Raw genomic sequence first — 22,743 nt, 5'->3', positions numbered from 1 at the left:
AAGAGACTAGGGTTTCTGTTCTAGGGTAAACCTAAGAGATCGAGATAGATACCAAGATTCTCTAGAAGAGACTAGTAAAAGCCTAGAGACCGAGTTTCTCTAGAGGAAGTCGAGAAGAAGTAGTGTGAAGGATAGAGACCGAGTTTCTCTAGAAGTTGAGGAGAGCAGTTCGAGATCTAGAAGGAAGTCGAGGCAGAGAAGAGGTAGAACATCAAGGTTAGTGACAAGGTTCTACAAGAAGAATTTTGATCGGGTTTTCCTCTCAAGAGTTGAGAGGTTTTGGCCTTGGCTAACAAGCTTACATATTGTGTCACTTGTCTTCTATTGTGCATATTGGTAATTGTCTTGATGAAAAGAACACAATAATAATATAATGAAGAGAAGACTATAAGCTAAGAAGTAAAAGTATATCACAAGCAATTATCAAGCAAAGAAATCTTTTAACTCCTTATGCCCTAGATTTCTCAAAATGTAGCTTATATGCCCTAGCTTATATGCCTTCATCTTTCCAGTCCAAAATGTATAGTTGTTCCCATCAAGTACTGGAATTTTTGGTTTACTCCATTCCATGATCTCCTTCTAGTTCTAAAACTACTAGGGAAGGAACCCGCTCTTATACCAATTGATGGAAATACTGAGAGGGGGGTGAATCAATATTTCTTAGCAATTAGTAACTTGTTAATTCTTTTCAGAGCATTAATTAATCTTTGACATCAATTCAAAACATAAATAAGCAGTAGACAGTAGGCACAAGAACTTTTAGGTGGAAACCAACTCTAAGACAAAAAACATCGAACGCTTCTCTAATAATTTGTGAGTATAATAATGCTTCAGCTCCAACTGAAAGGGAAGTCCCAACTCCCTAGTACTCTAGTAAAGCATTCAATTTTCCAACTCCAACTAGAAGGATGCTTCAGCGCCCTGGTTTTATCAACCAATGCTGAAAGTATGCTCTAAAACCCTTCCAAGTTCAAGCTTGCCCTAGCACCACCCTACCACCCTAAAGTGTTTTTAGGCTCCAACCTGAAGGTGACTACAACCACTTACCTAGCACCACCCAACCATCCTGAAAATAATAATGAATTTTATACACTAATATGGACTATCGTACCAGGGACAATGATCCACTTAAAATAAATTAACTTCTACAATTTTATATGGGCTCCTGTACCAGGGACAATGGCCCACTTACAATGAAAGCCCCTTTTGCAAAGTACCCTTCAGATGTACAATAGTCTTTAGACAATGATGCCCTTACAACAGAATTGCAAAATTCTGATTGCACACATACCTCAGCTGTACAATACATAATTATGAGAGCTATATTGTTGAATTCCTTTACAAATTGAATCAGAACTACTTTCACTTCTGTTGACTGATTGTGTAGACCTAAACCCTTACTATGCTCATTGTAAGTGCAGAAATATTTAATGAAAGCATTGTGTTATCATGTCTAAAGGAGACCCTTACTTTGTCCCTATAGGCAAATATGATGAAGCAGGTACCCTATGAAACTGCTATTGCCATCCAAATTCCATACTACTGCCAAAACATGATGCAATTGTTGCTATCACAAACCTTGAAGCCTCCTTTGCAAATCCGGACTAAACCCTTGCTCAAGATGATTATTTGATGTGTCTTCAAGGGTAAACTTTTCACAACAAAATCATTCTTAGCGTAAATTCTAACTTGCTAATTAGTGTTTCTTACATACCTCCATAAATGACCATCATCTCTGCTAAATAAATGAATCGATGACAAGATCAACTTAATGGAGGCCAAACCTTTCACTGTAGATGCTTCAATAGCACAAGTCGACTTGATTTGATGTGTAGGTTGATATATATATATACACACTAGGCCGAATACTTCAATGATCCCCACCTGTGACACTATCTTGCATGAAAGAGATATGCCAAGAAGCATATAGATAGTTCATCAGTCAACTGTGATCATTAGAGCTTCAGTATAGGTTGAGGTCCTTCAAAATGTTATTGCCTCAAACTTTGTAATGTCCCTTCCTAAATTATTTTGGAACAGGATTAATTTCTACATTTTCGAACCAATTTTGGAGCTGATGGGGCCCATTCGATTTTATTAGGAGACTAGACTTAGTAGAAGTTATTTAGATGTCGTTAATTTGTATGTGGGGGCCACCCACACTAGGAGAATACGCATTCCCTAGTTCGATTTGCATGGAGGGGAAATCGATGGTTAAATGAGGGACCCATGATGATGGGAAAATGGAGGGAAAAGCGCTCCACGAAATCTATATAAGGAAGGAAACTCTCCTCATTTCAGTATCTTATCTTTTGACATATTGAAGTCAATCTTAGTTGCTCGAGCTGCTTAGCCGGGTTACTATGTTGTTTAGCACACGAGTGTCTCCGAGCGAAGATCTCAACCCTTGCTTCGGTGGACTTCGAGTGCCAGCTCTAGAAGGGAGTTCTTTTTCATCTTAGTTTGTAGCAGCAGCAGGGAGACAAGTTACAACAGCTATAAGTCAAGTACCAACAGCAAGGGGTGTAACAACAGTGCAGGGATTACGCAGTCGTAGCGTGAGGCACTTCGGGAAGTTGAGGAGATAGGAGCATCCTTCATCATTTTCAGGAGTATAGAGGGAAACTACAAACAAGCGGGCCTTCCTACACGCAACTCTCGTTTCATCACACACAGGACTACGTCATCTCCTCCATGACTGCGCAATCATTGGAGTGAGACTTTGTTGGGCAGCACCATCCAGGGAGTTTGGAGCTGGGAGGCTGGGATATCATTTGGAGGACCATTTGAGGAGGAATACTGGAGTTGGGAGAGCAAAGATTGATAGGATCAGTCACAGCAACAAAATTCGAAATTGGAGGACAGCCAAGCTGTGAAGGGTCAATTTTTGAAGGTTGGAACCAAGGAAAACCCTTTCTGGGTTTTTCTAGGTTTTGGGCAAAGGATCACACCTAATTTTATAGAATTTTCTGGGCAAATCTAAGGGATCAAACAGGGGTCCCAACTCAGCCAGCAGCTAGAAGAGCTAAGTGGAATTCGAGCCAAAATTCTCAAGGGGAGCATTGGGCATTATTGCAACAATTATTTGTGCCATCTGGGCTTGACATATTACCGCCTGGGCTTGATCACGCTTGCCATTGAGGGAAGCCCTGGTGCACCATTTCCACATTATTGTACTTTTCTCCCAGATTATAATAAAATGGCTCAGTTGTTGGTTATTCCTGGACTTTTTATGGGTGTGCACTGAATGTTTCAATTTTATGGTATTGTTTTTATTGCATAGCACTATTTTTACTAGTTTGGAACATTACAAACTTCAAATCAAAGGTCCGATAAGTTCCAGGTTATTTTGGGCTTGGTCAATCCAGTGCTAACTCACAAATTCGGCCGCAACACTTGAATACTTGCCACAGTACTTGAGGATTTATATCACCAAAAAATATATTGTAAAAGAATGCCCAAGCCATATGCCAAAATTTTGAGCCACAGGGAAAGGAAATGTTGTAGTAGATTTGTGATTAAGTCATCTCTGAGATTTTCTCTTTAAAACTGTGACTAGGTCAGAAGTTTCCACAAATGAATCTCATTGTATATGCCAATGATCATAAATCCTCAAACGCGTTGTTCTCTTCGTTGGTTCCTTCAACAAATTGTAAAACTAACCCACTGTAATTTCTAGAATGGGCCGAAGACTTCAAATCTTAGAACTGCTTTAGATTTGCATAGGAATTTGCCTTTAATTTAATGTAGATACAGTCTTCGATTCTTTAATGATTCTATACCAATAGGCTGAGTAGACTAAACAACTTCCTTCGCTTGGTCTGTAATGAATTTGTAGCATTAAGAGATCCGAACTCCCTTTCAGATTTGATTATGCTTGTCATCAATTTGCTACTTCGCTTGCCTTAACAAGAATCGAGATCACAGTGGCCTTTGCTTTGGTTTCCACCAGCAATAAGTCACCTCAATGAAACCCAAACAAACCCTAGCCACTTCACCTGATCTGCCTTTTTCTCCACAGAGCCAAGTTTAATTACAGAGCTCAATTAATCAAAAGATAAATATTTGAGTACATACATAGATGGTAGAAAATCAAATTCCCCTCTTTTGGAGGGAGAAACACAACTTAAAATTTGAATTTTAAAACTTGAAACCCTAGGAATGAGGCTAATACCCTTTTGGAGTTGGGTTTTTAATGTTTCTTTGATGTCAAGATGCCTTTCATGATTTGATAATTATAATCATTGAGACCTATTGTGAAATAGTTTGACCATATACTTTTTGGTGAAAATCCCATCTTCATGATTTAACCAGTGATAGGGTGCCACATCAACATCTTTTGGGGTTTGTACCCACAATTTGGGTTCTCCATCTTCAAACTGGCATAACTCAAACTATGAAGAATCGTGTGGCTTGTAACATACCACTGGAATCAGTTCAATGAGAAGAATCCAAACAAGGATGGTTCGGACTCGAGAAGCAATGTTGTGAAAATCGCGATTGGAATTAAATCGGCGCAAGGAAAAAATCGGAAAAAATCGGGAAAAAAATCGGAAAAAATCGGGAAAAAATCGTTAGGTACAAAAATATTCATTTTTTTCATTTTTTTCAATTTTTTTAATATCTAAACCATCTACAACATAAAATAAATACATTGACACATAAATATGATAAAAAACTAATAAATAAGATGTTTAATATCATTTCTAGCGCTAAAATCACACATAACATTGAATCATGTCCTGAATAGTAAGTCCTGACTCTTGAATCCCAACTCAGCCTCAAAATATTAACAAAAAATATGATAATGTATCTCACCATGTCATAATGTCATATACAATAAAATGAAAGTCTAATCCTATTGATTTCCTCTGCCCCTCTTGCGAGAAAATGCCACAGCTTTCCCTTTCCCTCTAGATGTAGATGTTGGTGCCTGTGCTAGTGGAGATGGCAGTGGAGTCTGATGTGCTCTAGAAGCTAAAGAACTAGAAGTAGGAGCTATAGGAGGTAGACCACGTCCTCTACTGGTGGCAGGGGTAGCCCGGGCAGGTGGTGTCACCTGGAAACATTACAATCTCCCAATCCTGAAATCCTGAAAAACTGATAAGTCTACTGGATTTTAAACGAAATCTAAAATTCTACTTTCTCCATATGAAATCCAATGAGGCTGGAACCACTCTCAAACATCATGAGTCATTTCATGGTAATGTTAAAAATTCAAGTAAAAGTGACATTCTCCTTAATCTTCATTTTCATTACCATGAAATCAATGTCACTTTTACTTTAAGAATTTAACATTACCATGAATAGCAAGTACAAGATCCATACTAGGGCCTAGACTTGATCATTAAGCTACCCCACTCAAAAATTATTTGTTTCTTTAAAAAAAAATTGCATGAAAAAACCCAAAAAAACGTTATAAAACTATGTTGTCACAACCCCCGGCGATTTTTTAAGTTTTTATCGCGATTTTTTCGTTTTTATCACGATTTTATGAAAAAATTGCGATTTTTTCATTAAAAATCGGCAAAAAAAAAATACCAACGATTTTTTCGTATAAAAATTGCGATTTGATTGGCAGAAGGAAAAAATCGCGATTTTCACAACACTGTCGAGAAGTCATGAATTTCCATGTCATTTTGCCTAACAAAAGGTAGGGCATCTCTTAACCCTATTTGTGTTGACATCAATGGAAACCACATATCAACATGGGTAAAAGCTTAAGAGGAAGTATCACCTTAGAATAGGTTAGAGTAGATCTAATAAAATAAACCAAGAGCACTCTACATCACATTTTATCTCATTGCAACAATTCCAGTGTTTATGTTATCTTGAGTTTGTTATTTGCAAGTATCATTTATTTGAAATTTCCAAGTAGCATTTCATATTTTGCAAGTATTACGGGCATTTACATTTCTTGTACTTGGAGCATTTCATTTAAATTTCACTTGTGTATTTTCAAGCATTTGGAGTTTATTTCAGTGTTATGAAAATCGCAATTTAATGAAAAAATCGCGATTTAATGAAAAAATCGCGATTTTTTCCTTCTGCCGATCAAATCGCGATTTTTATACGAAAAAATCGATGGTATATTTTTTTTTTTCCAATTTTTACTGAAAAGGTCGCGATTTTTTCATAAAATCGTGATAAAAACGAAAAAATCGCGATAAAAACTTTAAAATCGTCGGAGGTCGCGACAGCATAGTTTTATAACGTTTTTTGGGTTTTTTCATGCAATTTTTTTTAAAGAAACAAATAATTTTTGAGTGGGCAACTTAATGATCAAGTCTAGGCCCTAGTATGGATATGCTATTCATGGTAATGTTAAATTCACTTTTACTTAAATTTTTAACATTACCATGAAATGACTCAGGATGTTTGAGAGTGGTTCCAGCCTCATTAGATTTCATATGGAGAAAGTAGAATTTTAGATTTCATTTAAAATCCAGCAGACTTATCAGTTTTTCAGGATTTCAGGATTGGGAGATTGTAATGTTTCCAGGTGACACCACCTGCCCGGGCTACCCCTGCCACCAGTAGAGGACGTGGTCTACCTCCTATAGCTCCTACTTCTAGTTCTTCAGTTTCTAGAGCACATCAGACTCCACTGCCATCTCCACCAGCACAGGCACCAGCATCTACATCTAGAGGGAAAGGGAAAGCTGTGGCATTTTCTCGCAAGAGGGGCAGAGGAAATCAATAGGATTAGACTTTCATTTTATTGTATATGACATTATGACATGATGAGATACATTATCATATTTTTTGTTGATATTTTGAGGCTGAGTTGGGACTCAGGAGTCAGGACTTACTATTCAGGACATGATTCAATGTTATGTGTGATTTTAGCGCTAGAAATGATATTAAACATCTTATATATTAGGTTTTTTATCATATTTATGTGTCAATGTATTTATTTTATGTAATTGAAAAAAATGAAAAAAATGAATATTTTTGTACCAAACGATTTTTTCTGATTTTTTCCCGATTTTTCCGATTTTTTCCGATTTGTTCCCCCCACCGATTTAATCGCGATCGCGATTTTCACAACATTGGTTTATTTACTTACCTTGGAATATCTTTCACTTCATTGGTGCAACTTTTCCTTCAAGTTATCTCACGTGAACACACTTTACATTTCAAGTACAATTGTATCTTTACTTGTTATATTTCCACTACTTGCTCTTCATTTCCTTCCCTGGGCATTTATCTTCTTGCAAGTTTATTTACTTGGCACTGGTCTTATTATTTCAATTCTTGCAAAGGATCTATCTTGTTGATTTTGTTGTTTATCTATTTTTCTTTACATGCTCATGGTCATATCATTTACTTGTTAAAGTACTTGTATGGTTAAAATTGATGGTTGATGTGTCTCTTGATTAACTAATCTTTTCATCTCCTAGAAATTTGTTTAGTATTACTAACCAAGCCTTGGGTATTCTTTAGGGTCTACCCCCCTTGGCTTCATCTAGGAGAGAGCCTAGACGGAGGAGTTGGGAATTGGGTGGCAGTCTTGCTACCCACCACCTATGGGTAGTATATATGGGTGAAAACTTTTCTCCTAGATGATCCTCAACTAGCAGCCAGCAACCACTTGCAGCCCCCACATAGCTCGATGTGCCATTTTCTCCGCCGCCTAAGCCAGCCATGTGGTCCCCCCCTCCATCTGTTATGAAAGTATGTTTGAAGGTGGGCCTCCCGGCCCCACAGGTATTCCTTTTCATTGGTATAGTTGAGTAGTTTTCCTTACTTGTCATGGGCACTTATGGGCATGAATTGGTGGGGGAATTCGGCAGAGTGGGTTAGGTTTGTATTCTTGTCTCCATTGCCTGATTTCGTGGTTACCCTTGTATCTTAGTCCCGTGGGATCTCCTTTACTAGCCATTAGCTTTAGGGTTGGCACTACATGGGAAAACCCAATTTTGGTTGTGTGATCCCGATTTCCGACGCCACCTACATTACTCCCTTTCCACTCATTTGAGCCCCATTAATGTCTTTTCCCATCTAGGTCGACATGTGTCCATTCAGTCCACATATGGTTATCCTCCCCCTCCCCTTGTCCACACCTTGGGTCAGGCCTGAAACGATGCTCCAGAGGTTGATGCAACTAAAAATAAAGTAAAAAGCATAATTTGGCCACTCTCAACAAGAAATGTACCACAAAATGCAAAAGATGGCCAGCACATACAAATTTAGCATGTGGGCAAAAGTCGAACATGAGCTCTACCCCTTATTCATGACCATCACCCTGGTTCCTATGGGCCTTAGATGAGCTCCCTCCATCATTAAGGAACCCATGATTGTTCCAACCTCTCGCGGGCGACAAACTGCCCCACCTCAAGGGGGTATCCATTGCTACATATTACACATCATGCTCTCCAACCACTCGAGCTCCGAGCAGTTATGAAGAAAAAAATCAATCAAAGGCAAAAGGCATATGAAGAAGGGCGGAAAAACGAAGGTCGAGGTAACTCATGTACCACGATTTTCTCCCTCCTACACTCATATACTCAGATGTGGGCTTCCCTTGTTATAGCTACCCAATGTACCTTGACATGTGGTCTGGATGATTCCCCTGATCCCCACTCCATTCCATCATTATATCATTTTCCACCTACCTCTTAAAGGATGTACTATGGACATGCTACCCCCTTTACAGGCTGAAACCACCTAATAGGGTCCTTGGTTAACCCCCTTTTGAGCTTGGAGACACTTGTACTTACCAAAGCCCACTATGGAAGGGCATGCCACCATGAAGTGCCCCATTGATCCCATAACTTGTAAGCATTATTACTTGATTATTCTAATGAATTTTTGTATTGGAGAGCAAGGGGACACATTGGATCTTATGAAGGATTGCAAGTGGGTCTTCATTTAGGGCTTAGTCTCCCAATACGGGGTCCTAACTCTCTAGAGGGCCACATTGACACTTGTAGGATGAGCGTTGAGAGCCATGGGTCTCCACCATATCAGATATTACTTCATGGATCCCCAACAGTATTCATTGATTGCGCGTGTTCCACCTTTTGGATGAGGATGATGCACCTAGTCCACCACGCCCAATCGACTCCACAGTTGCACCATACACTTGGCAAATGTTCCAAGATGCCTCCCGCAGCAAGTGGAGGGTTTATGTCATCACTCCAATCCTTATAAATGATTCACAGGCATATTTGATCCATTTGGAGACCCATGAGGTTGTCCTTATGCCCCCACACCCACTTGGGAGCACCACAAGTTCTTAATTGGATAACAAGGGGCCAACCCCTTGTCCACTATGTTTGGAGTCTTTTTCTTCATCATGGCACCCTTTGGACTTCGTCAAGCCTCCTCAAATGCCCAATGACATCACTTTGTTGATCATTCGACTCTTTTGAGAGGCTTATCTTTACATTATTGAGCTATTTGGTGGGCTTGTCACCAAAGGTTTTGTTATTATGCACATTATTTTATTTTAGAGGCTAAATTAGGCCTAATTAGCCAAATCGAATTCATTAGGAAGTGTATAAATAGATGAGAGGTGATTCATTTCTCTCATCATCACTTGGACTGGATCATTCCCTCTTGTGAGATTTTCGTTATTCTTTTTGGAGGACGAAATTGGATGGATGGATGAATTTTGATGTTTGGATCTCTTCATTTTTGTATTTGGAGCTTCTATGTTGGCAGATGTTGATGATTGGATATACTTGTTCTCACATGTAAGTGCTCTCTTAATTATATTATATCATTTTTCTTATGCAACAGGCATGTTGTTGGGGAATTTCGCTATACTAAGCTGAAATTTGTTGCTTTTCTTGTGTGAAATAGTGGAAATTTGTCTTTTTATAGCGTTGCATCATGTCATGGGCCATGTTTCAATAAGTGAATGTTCCTAGAGATACTTTGTTGAAATTTTATCTTGATATGTCATCACATATTGCATATTGAAGTATAAAGTCCTTGAAGCAATTGTCCCATGCCCTAATTGCCATGCGAAATTATTCTAGAGGCCTCCTTGACCAAGTGAAATCATACCAAGTATTGGAATCTCCTTGACTCCATTTCTCCCAGAGGAATAGGCACTAGTCCTCCATAGGTGATCACCAAAAAGCATACCCTTTATCACCTCTCCCTCTTTCTTCTAGTCGTAGCCTCCATATGGGACCTAGGCCATCACATTTCTCACAAATTACCCATTAAAAAAATTTGATCTCCTAGCCTCTACTGTGTTGTTGTGTCTCCTAGGATCCTTCCAAATTAAAAGCCATTCCGACGGTGCAAGCTTGAGATATTTCAAGCCGTAGCTCCGAGATTTTTTCTTGCCCTTTGTTTCCCTTGACTAGTGACCTCATCGGGATCATTGTATTAAGATCGTCAAAAATTATTCCTTTTGATTCCCTTCTTCCCCTCAATTAGGTCAAGCATACCCTTGATTGATCAATTCCACCCCCTTGACCTAACTTTGGGTCCACTTGGTCCCATGTGGTCCCGCAACCACTTGAAGATAATTTCACAAAGACCACTTGGAAACCAAGTTTTCACCAAGATTTCTTAGATGAGGCCCCTCCTTTACAAGTCTTGTTTGCAAACCCTAAACCTTGAAATCCTTTTGGCCCTTCTTAGAGAGCCTTACACCTTGCTTCTCAAGCAAGCAAACCACAAAATTGATTCTCTTGTGAATAGGCCCTAGGAATCACTCTTTATCCCTTCATTGACTCATTCATCTAGTGATTCTTTTCATACCAGGTCTCCTCCCATCGGTGAAATTTTGTAAAGAGTAGGGAGTTTTAGTTGAGATGACAGTGGGCTGTTGCTCCATTGTTTCCCTTGACCTAGTAATTGTCCCTTTAGGATCCCCTCCTAGGACCCCTGCTAGTTTGAGCGGTAACAAGTCCCAACTCACAACTTTCCCCCAAGGCCACACAATGTGGACTTAGAAACTTTCTCCATGCTAACCTTAGGTGTGGAATAAGGCGGTAACAGGCTCAATGTTTCAGCATTTGAGGGTACCTTGGAAAGTCAAGTACCGTGTGGGCTCATCAAGTAGCTCAGCGCTTTGCTCTAAATAGACAACAGTACATTAATAAGCTCATATCTTCTCTTTGGAATGGGTAAAATGACCTTTACAATGCTGTTGAGAAAAGAGGATAATCATCTCTCAAGAGGCCTCTACTATTGTGAGAAAAAACATATAACTAAACCCTATCAATATCAAATGAAAATCAACAATCATTAGGTATAATAACCATAGATGCATCATAGTGGACCATACCTAACTTTGGGGGCACAATAATACTTCACATAAAGCTCACCTTCAAATGTCTAACAAAATCACGTACCATAAATAGATTACTTCCTTATGTTAGGGATGGTTAGATAGATAATCCTATTAGGTGTTTCCAGCCCCCAAGGGGAATGACATGTCCTAAGTTAGTCCATGAATCCAGGGAGTGTGTGAAAATGGTGGCAACAAAGTGGAAATGACTCTATGGTATGGTGTCATAGCCAAGTGACCAATTAATGGAGGTCCAACATCCTAAGTGTATAGATGTAAGGAGGGAGCAATCGTGGAGGCATGAGTTACTCCTTTCCTTAGCTTGCCCTTTCCACCCTTTTGGTGCGTCTTTTACTTCTTTATCATTTGCCTTGATTTGGGTATATAGCTCAGGAGCCCAAGCTTTCCTTTTGAGATTTTGCATTTATTACCCCTTATTGATGAGTCAGTTTACAGCTCATTCGGGTTGGGACAATACAAGAATTCTTTTTCTAGATAAAGCATCATGTGCTTGAGGAACTAGGTGATAGTTAATGAGGGGGGTAGAGCTCATGCTAGGCTTTTGCCCATGTGCTAATCAAATGTCCCAACCAACATTTACATTTTATCTTTTTATTTCATCATGGCTTTCTCATGCTTTTATCTTTCTTTTAGCTGCATCAACCTCCAGGGCAAATTTTTCCAGCCCAAACTCAAGGATGAGGATGAGAAGGTGCCAATCCCAATGACCAATGACCACCAACCCGAAGAATGGATATGAAATGGTGGGAAAGAAGGAAAATGACAAGTCAAACATCTTGGACATGTTACTTCAATCGAAGTCTTCCCAATAGTGCCCTTCCTAAAACCATAAGGCCTCAAATGAAGTCCTCTTGGACTAGAGTCAAAGACTAACCTTCCAGGTGAAGTTAGGGAACAAGAATACAGTCAAGATTGGTCAATCAGTTAGTTTTCCTCTTGATCCATATTAGTATGCCCATAACGTTAAGTGAAAGAACATGATTGTAAAATGGTTAAAGTACTTGCTGATGGATGACCCACTTTCCTTCAAGAAGGAATGTCGGATGGGAGAGAGAAAACTAACTAGAGTGAGACGTGGAGGGCCCTAGCATCATGTTATATGCTGATCATATAGGACGGTTGGCTGGCTCGTTGTCGAAGGGGGTTACCGACTTTTTGGTCAGTAATTGTCACCCCGTGAGGTTTTGCACTACGTGATAGATTTTGTTGTATCAAGTAGAATGTTGTTCTTTGGATGCCTATTTCTCTCACTTGTACACTTAATCATTCTCCTTCTACTGTGTTAAAGAACAGCTCCACCACACTGTTCTATTGCTGTTTTTTCTTTTATTGGCAGGTTTTTGGGTTAGCAGTTTGGCTCCATTCAATCTCCTCATCTTTTTGTTATCTCAGCATCTATCGAACTAGGGTTTCCACATCCAAGTGCAAATATATTTCATTCTCATCAGTAGATATGTGTAGGACAGATAACACAAGAAGATTTGTTCATGGAATCTAGATTCTAGACCTCATTTTTTATGGAATCTTTAATATGTGAATATTTATGTACAAGCCTACGAATAAAAAAATCTCATGCAGAATGTTTTGTAAGAAAACAGATGGCAATACCAATACTAAAGCACATGTATGAAAAAGTACAAGATTGTGAGGCTGGCCATCTGAACACCAGGCCAGTTTTCATCCACAGTGATACAATGCTTACCTTGTTTGCAAGAAAGAAATCATTATTGACAGTCTTCCCCAATATATTCCTCCAAAAGTAGTGGACAAAAAATTACAGAATCAAAAACTATAGGATTTCACCATCAAATAAATCATAAAGAGGGCAGAAAAAGCATAATTTCATGGGCAGGAAATTTAGACCTGTTTCTTGAATCATGTACCTGTATATAGTTGCACGTAGATTAATTTTGACAGAATCAGCTCCTATGTCGCTTACTTCAACATTTGATGCCTTGTTAACAAACAATTTGTCTTCCATGTTAAAAGGAAATGTCATAGCATAACCTCCCATTGTTAGAAGATAAGGATACCTGGATACAATCAAGGACCATAGCAAATACAAACAGCATATAGATTTACAAGTTTATGTCTATATCCCACATAGCATTTTAAAATAATAGTCGCGTAATTATAATCAATCCACAAATGAAACATTTTGGATACGTGCTATCAAATAGATCTATCCCAGCTGCCACTCCTTGCAGTACTTCCACTGAAACAAACCAAGTATCTGTCAGTCATAAAAAATGAGTTTGTTTTATTAAAATAGCTTAAGAGGGTATAGTTGGCTAATTGCAACCAAGTCTCTCAGCTTCTCAGATTTCAACTGCTTAGCATATTTTCAAAAAGGTTAAACAAACATGGCTGCATTAAAACAAAGTTTACAAAATAATATTTCGAAAAGCTCACAGAAGATAATGTGTAGCATTATCTGCTAAAGGACAGCACATCATTGTAGTTGCTTAAATAACTCTTAAATGCACAATAAAGGAAAAACATACACTACAAGTAACAAATCCATAGATTAATTTCTTGTTTGATCTAAAGGAAAATAACGAAGGTAAAATCTGCAAAGTAGCTTGCTGTAATTTTATATCAGATCTTATTTCTAGTGTCCACCCTATGAAATTAATTAGCACAACAAACTTGACCAAAGGGAGCACAATGGTCTACTGATGGTACAAATGGCATACAGTAGGTGGGCAAGCAGGGCACAAACACATTCCATAAAGGCACAGATGGCACACAGTAGGTGGCCAAGCAGGGAACAAATGCATTCCATATAGGTACGGATGCCCTCAATCAAATCACAGGAGTATAGATCCTGAACCATATAGATGGAAGCTTTTTCTTTTTCAAATAGGTGTCGGGAGATGTTTCTTGGGTGTGTCAGTACAAAGAGGGATGGTCAGTCAGATGCCAAAGAGGTTTCTTCATTAATATGCATATAGTCTTCAATGCCAACTCTGGGGAATACATAGGATCACCCTCCTCAAGGTGCTCATGAGGCTCATCATCCAACTCGACAATCATAGTGTAGCTTGCCTGAAATTCACCTCCCAAGGATTCATTTTTGTCATTCATGTTTTCAATATCATCAGAAATAGCATCCTTGATAAAGGTAGGTCTAACCTCAACTTCACTTTCCACAGCTCCATTTTCATTATTAGTGCTGTAAGTTGGATCTTCCTCAAACTGATGGTCGCTTCCATCCCACTTCCTATCGTTTATATGCAAGAATTTACAAACGTGAACCTTTGGGGAATTGTAATGTCCCTGCTACCCACCATTTTGTGGGTGATATCCCGAGGAGAATATTTTTTTCTCCAAGATTGTCCTCAACCGGTAGCCCCTTGCAGCCACCAACTAGCTCGTTGTACCATTTCTCCGCCACCTGAGCCAGCCATGTGCTCCCTCACCCATCTGCCATGATTGTATGTTTGAAGTTGGGCCTCCCGAACCTAAAGGTATGCCTTGTCATTTGGTAATTGAGAATTGTAGTTTGTTTATCATGGACATTTATGGGCATGGATTAATGAGGGGATTCAGTGGAAAGAATGAGCTAGGTTTTTGCTCTTGTCCCCTAGACCCTTTCTTCGATGTTAACCTTGGATTTTGGTCTCGTGGGATCTCTTTTACTGACCATTTGGCTTTAGGAATGGTACTTCTTGGGAAACCCTGATTTTGGTTGTATGGTCCCTCTCCCTCATCCACATATATTGCCCCCTTTCCACTCATTATAACCTCGTTCATCATTTATCCCACTTGGGTCCACATTCCTCCACTAGGTCCACATAGGGTTAGCTTTCCCCCTCCCCTTGCCCACACCTTGGGTCAGGCCTAGAATGATGCCCCGAAGATTGATAAAGCTGAAAAGAAAAGAAAAAGCATAATTGGCCACATTCGACTAGAAAATGTGCCACAAAATGCAAAAGATGGTCAAGACAAACACATTTAGCACGTGGACAAAAGCCAAATACATGAGCTCTACCCCATCTTCATGGCCATTACCCTGGTTCCTACAGGCCCTAAATGAGCCTACTTTATTGTTTTGGAACCCATGATTGCCTCGACCCCTGGTGGACAATGAACCGCCCTACCTTAAAAGGGGTATCCACTGCTACATCTCAAACATCATGCTCTTACCTCTTGAGCCCTGAGCAATTAATTAAAGAAAAATCATAAAAGGCAAAAGGCATATAAACAAGGGTGATAAAATCAAGGTCGGGGCACCTCATGTACCACGATTTCTCCCTACTATACACTATATACCCAAGTGTGGGCTTCTCTTTTACTAGCTTCACTTATACCCCAGCATGTGGCCTAGGGCTGTCCCTTTTCATTCCCTACTCCATTCATCTTTTTATCACATGCCACCACCTTTTAAAGGATCTACCTTGGACATATTATCCCCTTTAGAAGTAGAAACCACTTAATGGGATAACTGATTAACACCAATTGGAGCTTGGAGACATTAGCACATGCCAAAGTACATTATGGAAGGGCATGCCATTATGAAGTCCTCACTTGTTTTCCATGGTTTGTAAGCTCTTTTACTCGATTTCCTTGATGACTTGTTGTACTGGAAAGCTATGGGACACATTAGATCTTATGCAGGATTGCAGGTGGTCTCCATCTTGTGTTTGGTCTCCCTATACGGGGTCCTAACCCTCCAAAGGGCTACATTAGCATATGTAGGGTGTGTGTTGAGTGCCATGGACCTTCACAGCAGTAGACAGCACTCCATGGATCCCAAGAGATGTTAAGAGACTCCCTGATATTCACCTATTGGACGAGGAAGATGCACCTGGTTCACCTTTGCCCAGCCAGCCCCACAGTTGTACCATGCACTTGGCAAATGACCCAGGACTTGTATATTGATGTGGCATCACTTACACCATCATCGAAGCCCTTACAGATGGTCTACAGGCATCTTCGACTTACTTGGAGACCCATGAGGTCACCTGTGTGCCCTCATAGCCATTGGGAGCACCACAGGTTTATTATGTGGAGAACAAGGGGCCAGCCCCTTGTCCATTTCTTTTGGAAGTCCAATTCATCATTTTGGCACTTATGGACTTGATCAGGCCTCTTAGAGAGCCCAACGACATGCAGTATTGATTATTCCATCTCTTGGGAGGCTTGCTATTTTGTTTATGAGCTAGTTTGGTGGGCTTGTCACCAAAAGATAGTTATTTGCACATTATTTTTGTTGATGGGCTAATGTAGGCTCAAATTAGGTAATTTGAACTCCTAACAAGTGTATAAATAGGACAGGCATGAATTCATTTTGTATCATGACTTGGATTGGATCATTCTCTCTCTTGGGAATTTCGCATTTCCTTCTTGGTGGATGAAATTGGAGCATGGATGAATTATGATGTTTGGATTGCATTTTCTTATCTTGGAGCTTCTTAATTGGCAGATGTATTGATGGTTGGATATATTCTCTTACATGTAAGTACAATTTTTATGTTATTTTGCTTTACTTTGTCACATACATTGATCATGGGATTTTCGAGCTAATTGTTGCATGTATTTACTGCTTCATTGTGGAATTATGTGTCTATAATATATATAGCATATCTCTATGTATGGACCATGTTTATTGAACTAATTTTCCTAGAGATTGAAGTTATCCTGATAAGCCATCTTGATTTGCAAACAAAGTATAAACGCTTTAAGGTCACTCTCTTTTTTCCCTAATGCTAAATGAAGCTTCCCCTACAGCCTCCTTAAGCTAGAAATGAGATCCATTCTCATAATTCTTCTTGACTCCATATCCCCAAAGGAATTAGGCATTGATCCACCATAAGGTGATCACCTTAAAACCTCTTTTCTTCACCTTTTCCACCTAGGGCATCATTTTCTCAACAAAGTAGCCATAGAAAATTTTCGATCTCCTGGCCTCTACTACACTGGTGTACTCAAGGTCTCCTCCAAATTTGAAGAAACTCTGACGGTGGGATTGAGAGATATCCCAAGCCCTAGCCCTGAGAACGAACTTTTCCCTAGTGTTCCCTAGGCTAGTACCTCATAGGATTAATTTGGCACCTTTAAGTGGAAACTTTTGTTTTGATCCTTTCCCCTTCCTTGATTAGGTCAAGATCGTCATTGGTTTCTAAACTCCCTCCCCTTAACCTAGGTTGGGTCCACTTGGCTCCATGTGGTCCCATTTCTCATCAAAGGCAATTCTTCCAATACAACTCGGGAATCCAAGTTTTGCAAGGATTTTAGGGATTGGGAAGCTCTTTTACAAGTCATATTTCTTTAACATAGCCCTTAAATCCTCACCTCCTTTAGCTAGAAAGCTTTATACCTTGCTTGAAAAACAAGCGAGCTCCATTCTTAATCTCCTTCTAGGGAAGAGATCATTAAGGTCACTTCACATCTATTTGTTGATTCATCCCTCATAAGTGACTTTCTATATATCAGGTCTCCTCCCATCAGTGAAAGTCCATAAAGCGTAGGGAGTCTTAGCTGAGGTGACATTGGCCTAATTCTCCACTGTTGCCCTTGATCTACTAGTTGTCCCTTTAGAAGTCCCTTTTAGGGCCCTTGCTAGTTTGAGTGATAACATTTTGGTGTCGTTGTTGGGGAGGAAGCAAATCCACCTCCCTAGTGAATCATCGAGAAATTGATCCATTAACGACAATTCAAGTATTCCTCTGGCGACTCCACAACTTCTTTCCTAGATGGAAAACCCTGAGATTATGACTTACCCTCGAACAAGAGATGACGAACCCCATATTCCATTCTTTAACAAAAAGATCAATTAGTTGAGAAGGAAACACAACATCTTTAGACCTCTAAATCTCTCTAATATGGTCGAGGCTCTCTTTGGTCCATACTCGAGGACCCTAATAAGCCTATGTTCTTAGGGGAAGAAGACCCCTAAGAGCATCTTATAAAATTTGAGTAACGAACATGTGATGAATTATACAATGAGTATAGTTGAGTGATTTCCTTTGCCGCAACCTTGATAGGAAATGCCTGGGAATGGTATTTTAACCTTCCCCCATCTTCCATCTCTACATGGGAGGGATTTGTCCAAACCTTTAAAAGAAGATGGTTTCCCAAAAAGGACGTGGTCCAAATATATAAAGGCCTCTTGTCTAGCGAAAGAAGGGAGGATGAAACCATTGTTGAATTCAAACAAAGATTCAATATGATTATCTGTTCTATCCCTCAAGAGTTGCCTCCCCCAAAGGATGTAGCTATGGCCGCTTATCTCAATGCCTTCAAAGGGAAGTTAATCTTTGATGTCCGGAATAAGAATCCCTCTAGTCTCTTCCAAGCTCAAAGTATGATGTTTGACCTTGACCAAGCTACGAGGCACAATTCCATCAACATGCTACAAATTGAAGATGAGTCCACCGCTTTGACTAGTGAAGAGATATCCCCTAACAAAGATGATACTTTGCATGAAAACAGCAATAAAGCAAAGAAACCTCTTGAACTCACCACAAGAATGCCCCTAAGATTGATTTTAAGCATGACTGACCCTTTCTATGTGACCCTTGGGATAAACAGGTATTAGAAAATCAAAAAGGCAGAAATATTTTCTTTATATAGAAAATTACTTGTGATTTTCTTATCTTTATGTTCTTCTATTATCTTTTAGTTCATCAAGCAATTACCAAAATAATAGCACAAAAATCACAAGCACCAGATATAAGTGGACAGCCAGGGCAAAACCCCTATCTAGGGGAAAACCCAATCAACAACTCTTCCTTAATATCTTTCTAAGATAATCCAAGACTCTTGACCTAGACACAGTCTTCCTCCACACCAAGTCATCCCTTTCTTCCTTCTTGCAGATGATAACCCTTCAACAACAACTTCCACCTAGCAACAACTGGCAGTAGTAGCAACAGCAGCAACTTCGACTTGATAAGAGAGACTTTGATCTCTTAGAGGAATCCACACAAGAGAGAGAGAGATAGTTCAAAATTTCAATTTTCTCTTTTTCTTCCTCTTTCTCAACCTTCGCACTCCTTTAGCCTTCCTTTCTTACTTCACACATTTCCAGCTCTTTCTTCTGGATATCAAACTTGTGTGATAGAGTGTGAGAGCTCCAAACGAATTTGAACTGCTCTAATATATAGGTTTCTAGTGAAGTTGAATTACCCAGTTTGAGGCTGACTTGATCTCCTTGAGGCCGACTTGGTGTGGAGGTGACAAATAACTTATTTGACTCAATATTAATTCTTTTTACATGATTCAAAAGCCCAAGAAGGGTCTCTTTAAATGTACAATGACTCTAATGACTTAGTATAAATCCTAGAAGTCCTCAATGGGGACTTTCACCTAAACCATGATGACCCAAGCATGAAATCCATGCTTTAATAAGTCATAATAATAATAATAATATCTTTTTCATTCTTTTGATAAATACATTTCATTGTGACTCAAATACATTTTATGAAGACCGAACCTAGTTACATTCTTCAACACTCCCTCTTAACTAGGGAGGTATTTATGCTTACATATGCAAGTACATGGAAAATCTCAAAATACATGAACCATGAAGAGTTTAGGCACCAAAATTCCATGGACTAGATTCCTGACCAGGGCAATCTATCCAAGGTCCTCCAACAGTTTAGGCACTCACGATGCCACGGATTAGATTCTTGACCAAGGCAATCTATCCAAGTGGGACTAAGATGGACTAAATCTTTCAGCCAGTCTAGGTACCATCAAGCTTACTTGCTAACCATCAACCCAAGGATCCAAGTGCATATCTGAGGTCAGAGCTCTATGACCAATGCCACCCTCCCTACTTCAAGATCCAGACATCAACACATAGTGCCGACCAAATGTCCTCCCAGGCATTACACAATGCCTCAACACATCAAATCTCTTGCGATCAAACAAATTGATAACATCAAGCATGCTTCCAAAACTTCGAGAGATTTACCTGAACAATCACAACCCCAATCAGTAACAAACTTTCAAATATACATAAGTAAACACAGACCTTTGGGGTCTCTCAGACAACTTGATGTTGCTTCTCAATTTATCACAGTAGGACTTTCAAACGAATCTTGACAGAAGATTCCTCAATCATACATCTTCCCTTCCTACTTGACATGCAGCAACATATTCTATAATCAGATCCAGCTTTCCTTATTTCAGCAGCCCCTCAAAATGCATTCTCCAATTTCTTCAAGGTATCCATCATGATTATAGTATGCCCTCCCTCTCAACTCAGGAGATATACTCCTTTCTTTATCCAGGCTCCCTCTTAACTTAGGGAGATCAACTTCTTTTCTATGACATCGGAGAATCTTTCATGGCTTCCATCCTTCTTGATCATCATCATTCATATAAATTCCTTCATCATGCTTATCAAATCAACTTTACTTACGAACATCTTCATCATCTTGAAGATTATGTACCTGCACAACTTAGATAGCAAGTACAACCAAATATATACATATAGAAGCATGAAGTTCACTATATCATAATCATATAGTAAAGGAAGCATCAAATACCTAAACATACTTAGGTTCATAATCAACAAGAGATTCATACTTTTATATTTCAACTTCTTGCTAGGGTTTTGTCATAAACCCTAGACTTCATCATTAGGCTAACAATCTTCATTATATCTAGGGCTTCAATATTTCTTCCAGAGATATGACATATCCTACTACAAAATATTGCAAACCCTAGAAGCAATTCAAACAAATATAGTTCTACAATGCATCCAACAACTTTAGAACTCATATGCTAGACTTCTATTAGGATTTAGTGCAGGATCCTAGATTTCATACATGAGCCATTAAGCTTCAACAACCAAAGCTAATCACAACTCAGTTTCAAATTTCAACAATCTTTCATAAATCTCAGATTATCACACTGTCATCATATATTAGAGAATTGAACTTCTACTAAGGTTTAGTTACAAAACCTAGAATTCACAAACACTATCATCCTAGAGTATCAAACTTCAACTAGGGCTTAGTTCCAAACCCTAGGACTTATGACCATTAACAATTAGGATTTCATCATCATGCACAAGTATATCATAACAACATATGTTAGTCAAACCCAATGACACAAACACATTAAGACATCTAACATATTTGATTAGATGGACAAACATATACCTAGGGTTTCATTCCTAGGACATTATCTAAAATAAGGGTCTTGCTCATAAACCCTACCAAACCTTAAAGATTTAGGGTTTCAACAGTAAACCCAAATTTATCAATACTTCAAAGGTTTGGGATTTCAGACAAAAGATTAGAGCTTCCATGACCATATCAAAACCCCAAACATGGCATCATCAAAACTTCAAACATCAAGAATAGCATTTTCTTAGACTTTACCAATAACCCAAAGTAGGCTAGGGTTTCACACATTATCATCGACATACCCTTAAGTTAGGGTTTTACAAAAAACCTTTTTAGGGTTCCACAAGAATAATCAAAGATATGAGGAGGGTAGATTTATCTAATGATGAATCACCCAATCAAGAATCTTTATGATTCAAGAGAGCTAGAGACAATAATGTTAGTAATGTAGAATGGTTTATCAAGAATGAATATACCTTTATCATGAAAAGAGAAAAACTTATAGTCTAAGACATACCTTTTGTTTCTTAACAAACCTTGTAATTCCAATGCTTTGTCCCATGAGGCCTTCTTCCATAATTATTGAGTATTCAGCAAGCCCTTCCTAAACAAGGAAAATAGGAATAGAAATGTGATTAGTATTTAATACAAACAAGCTTAGATAAGTAAAGGAAACCAAAAATGAAAAGGTAATACAGGGAGTAAGATACTTATCTTCGGAAGATGGTGAGGGCTCCCTCCAAACTTGAGGGATACCTACAACCTTATAAAAACAATTCAAAAATGTTTTTCCAAAATATGTTAAACCTACAAATACTAGATATAAACAAAAATAATAATAATAAATCAAAAATCAAAAAAAAAAAGCTTAGAGGAAAGGACTTAGTAGTGGAAGTCCCTAACATTTGATTCTTTGGCTTTATTCTTCTTTGGAGATTCTTCTTCAGCAACATTAGCTTGGTCCCTATTCCTTTTCTTATTCTTTGGATTGTCAAGATAGTCACTTTTATAGTGACCCATTTTATGGCATTGGTAGCATTCTATTTTGAACATGTCTACCTTCTTTTTTAGCCTTTTCGACTTCTTTAAGTTTCCTTTCTTGTGATAAGCGAAGTACGCATTTGAAAACCTTCTCTTCTTCATTGTTCGTTACTAATGAGATTCTCATCTCTTCTTGGTTTCAGGCATTCCATAATTGTTCAAATGAAGGAGTTTCTTTCAAGCTGTTGATTCCTAAAGGAAAAGCACTCCAAGTAGGTGGCAATCCTAATAATGCCGTGATAACTAGCTCTTTTCACTGTACAATCTCATCTATGGCTTGAAGGTCATCTCTAATTCTAGTTATCCTTACAAAGAAGAAAGCCATAGTGTCATTTTTTG

At 38.8% G+C, this 22,743-nt stretch overlaps 1 protein-coding gene across 3 annotated transcripts in view; it reads right to left on the bottom strand.

Moving 5' to 3' along the window:
• The window catches only part of LOC149205374 (uncharacterized), a 469,574-nt gene that overhangs the window by 96,995 nt on the left and 349,836 nt on the right, over window positions 1-22,743 (bottom strand). For 2 of the 3 annotated variants that reach the window (XM_089395025.1, XM_089395023.1), the window contains exons 7-8: window positions 13,445-13,511; window positions 13,162-13,311 (exon numbers count right to left, since the gene is read on the bottom strand). In XM_089395025.1, the coding sequence (XP_089251151.1) occupies window positions 13,162-13,311; window positions 13,445-13,511 (217 nt within the window). The remainder of the gene's footprint in view (window positions 1-13,161; window positions 13,312-13,444; window positions 13,512-22,743) is intronic. The other variant, XM_089395024.1, reaches the window with a different exon arrangement.

The sequence above is a fragment of the Pinus tabuliformis genome, chromosome 1_2, assembly GCF_031772625.1.
Source record: "Pinus tabuliformis cultivar Carrire ecotype Pingquan chromosome 1_2, CPIR1, whole genome shotgun sequence".
Taxonomy (NCBI): domain Eukaryota; kingdom Viridiplantae; phylum Streptophyta; class Pinopsida; order Pinales; family Pinaceae; genus Pinus; species Pinus tabuliformis.
The sequence above is the reverse complement of the archived record's forward strand: the minus strand, read 5'-3'. Positions and strand labels throughout refer to the sequence as shown.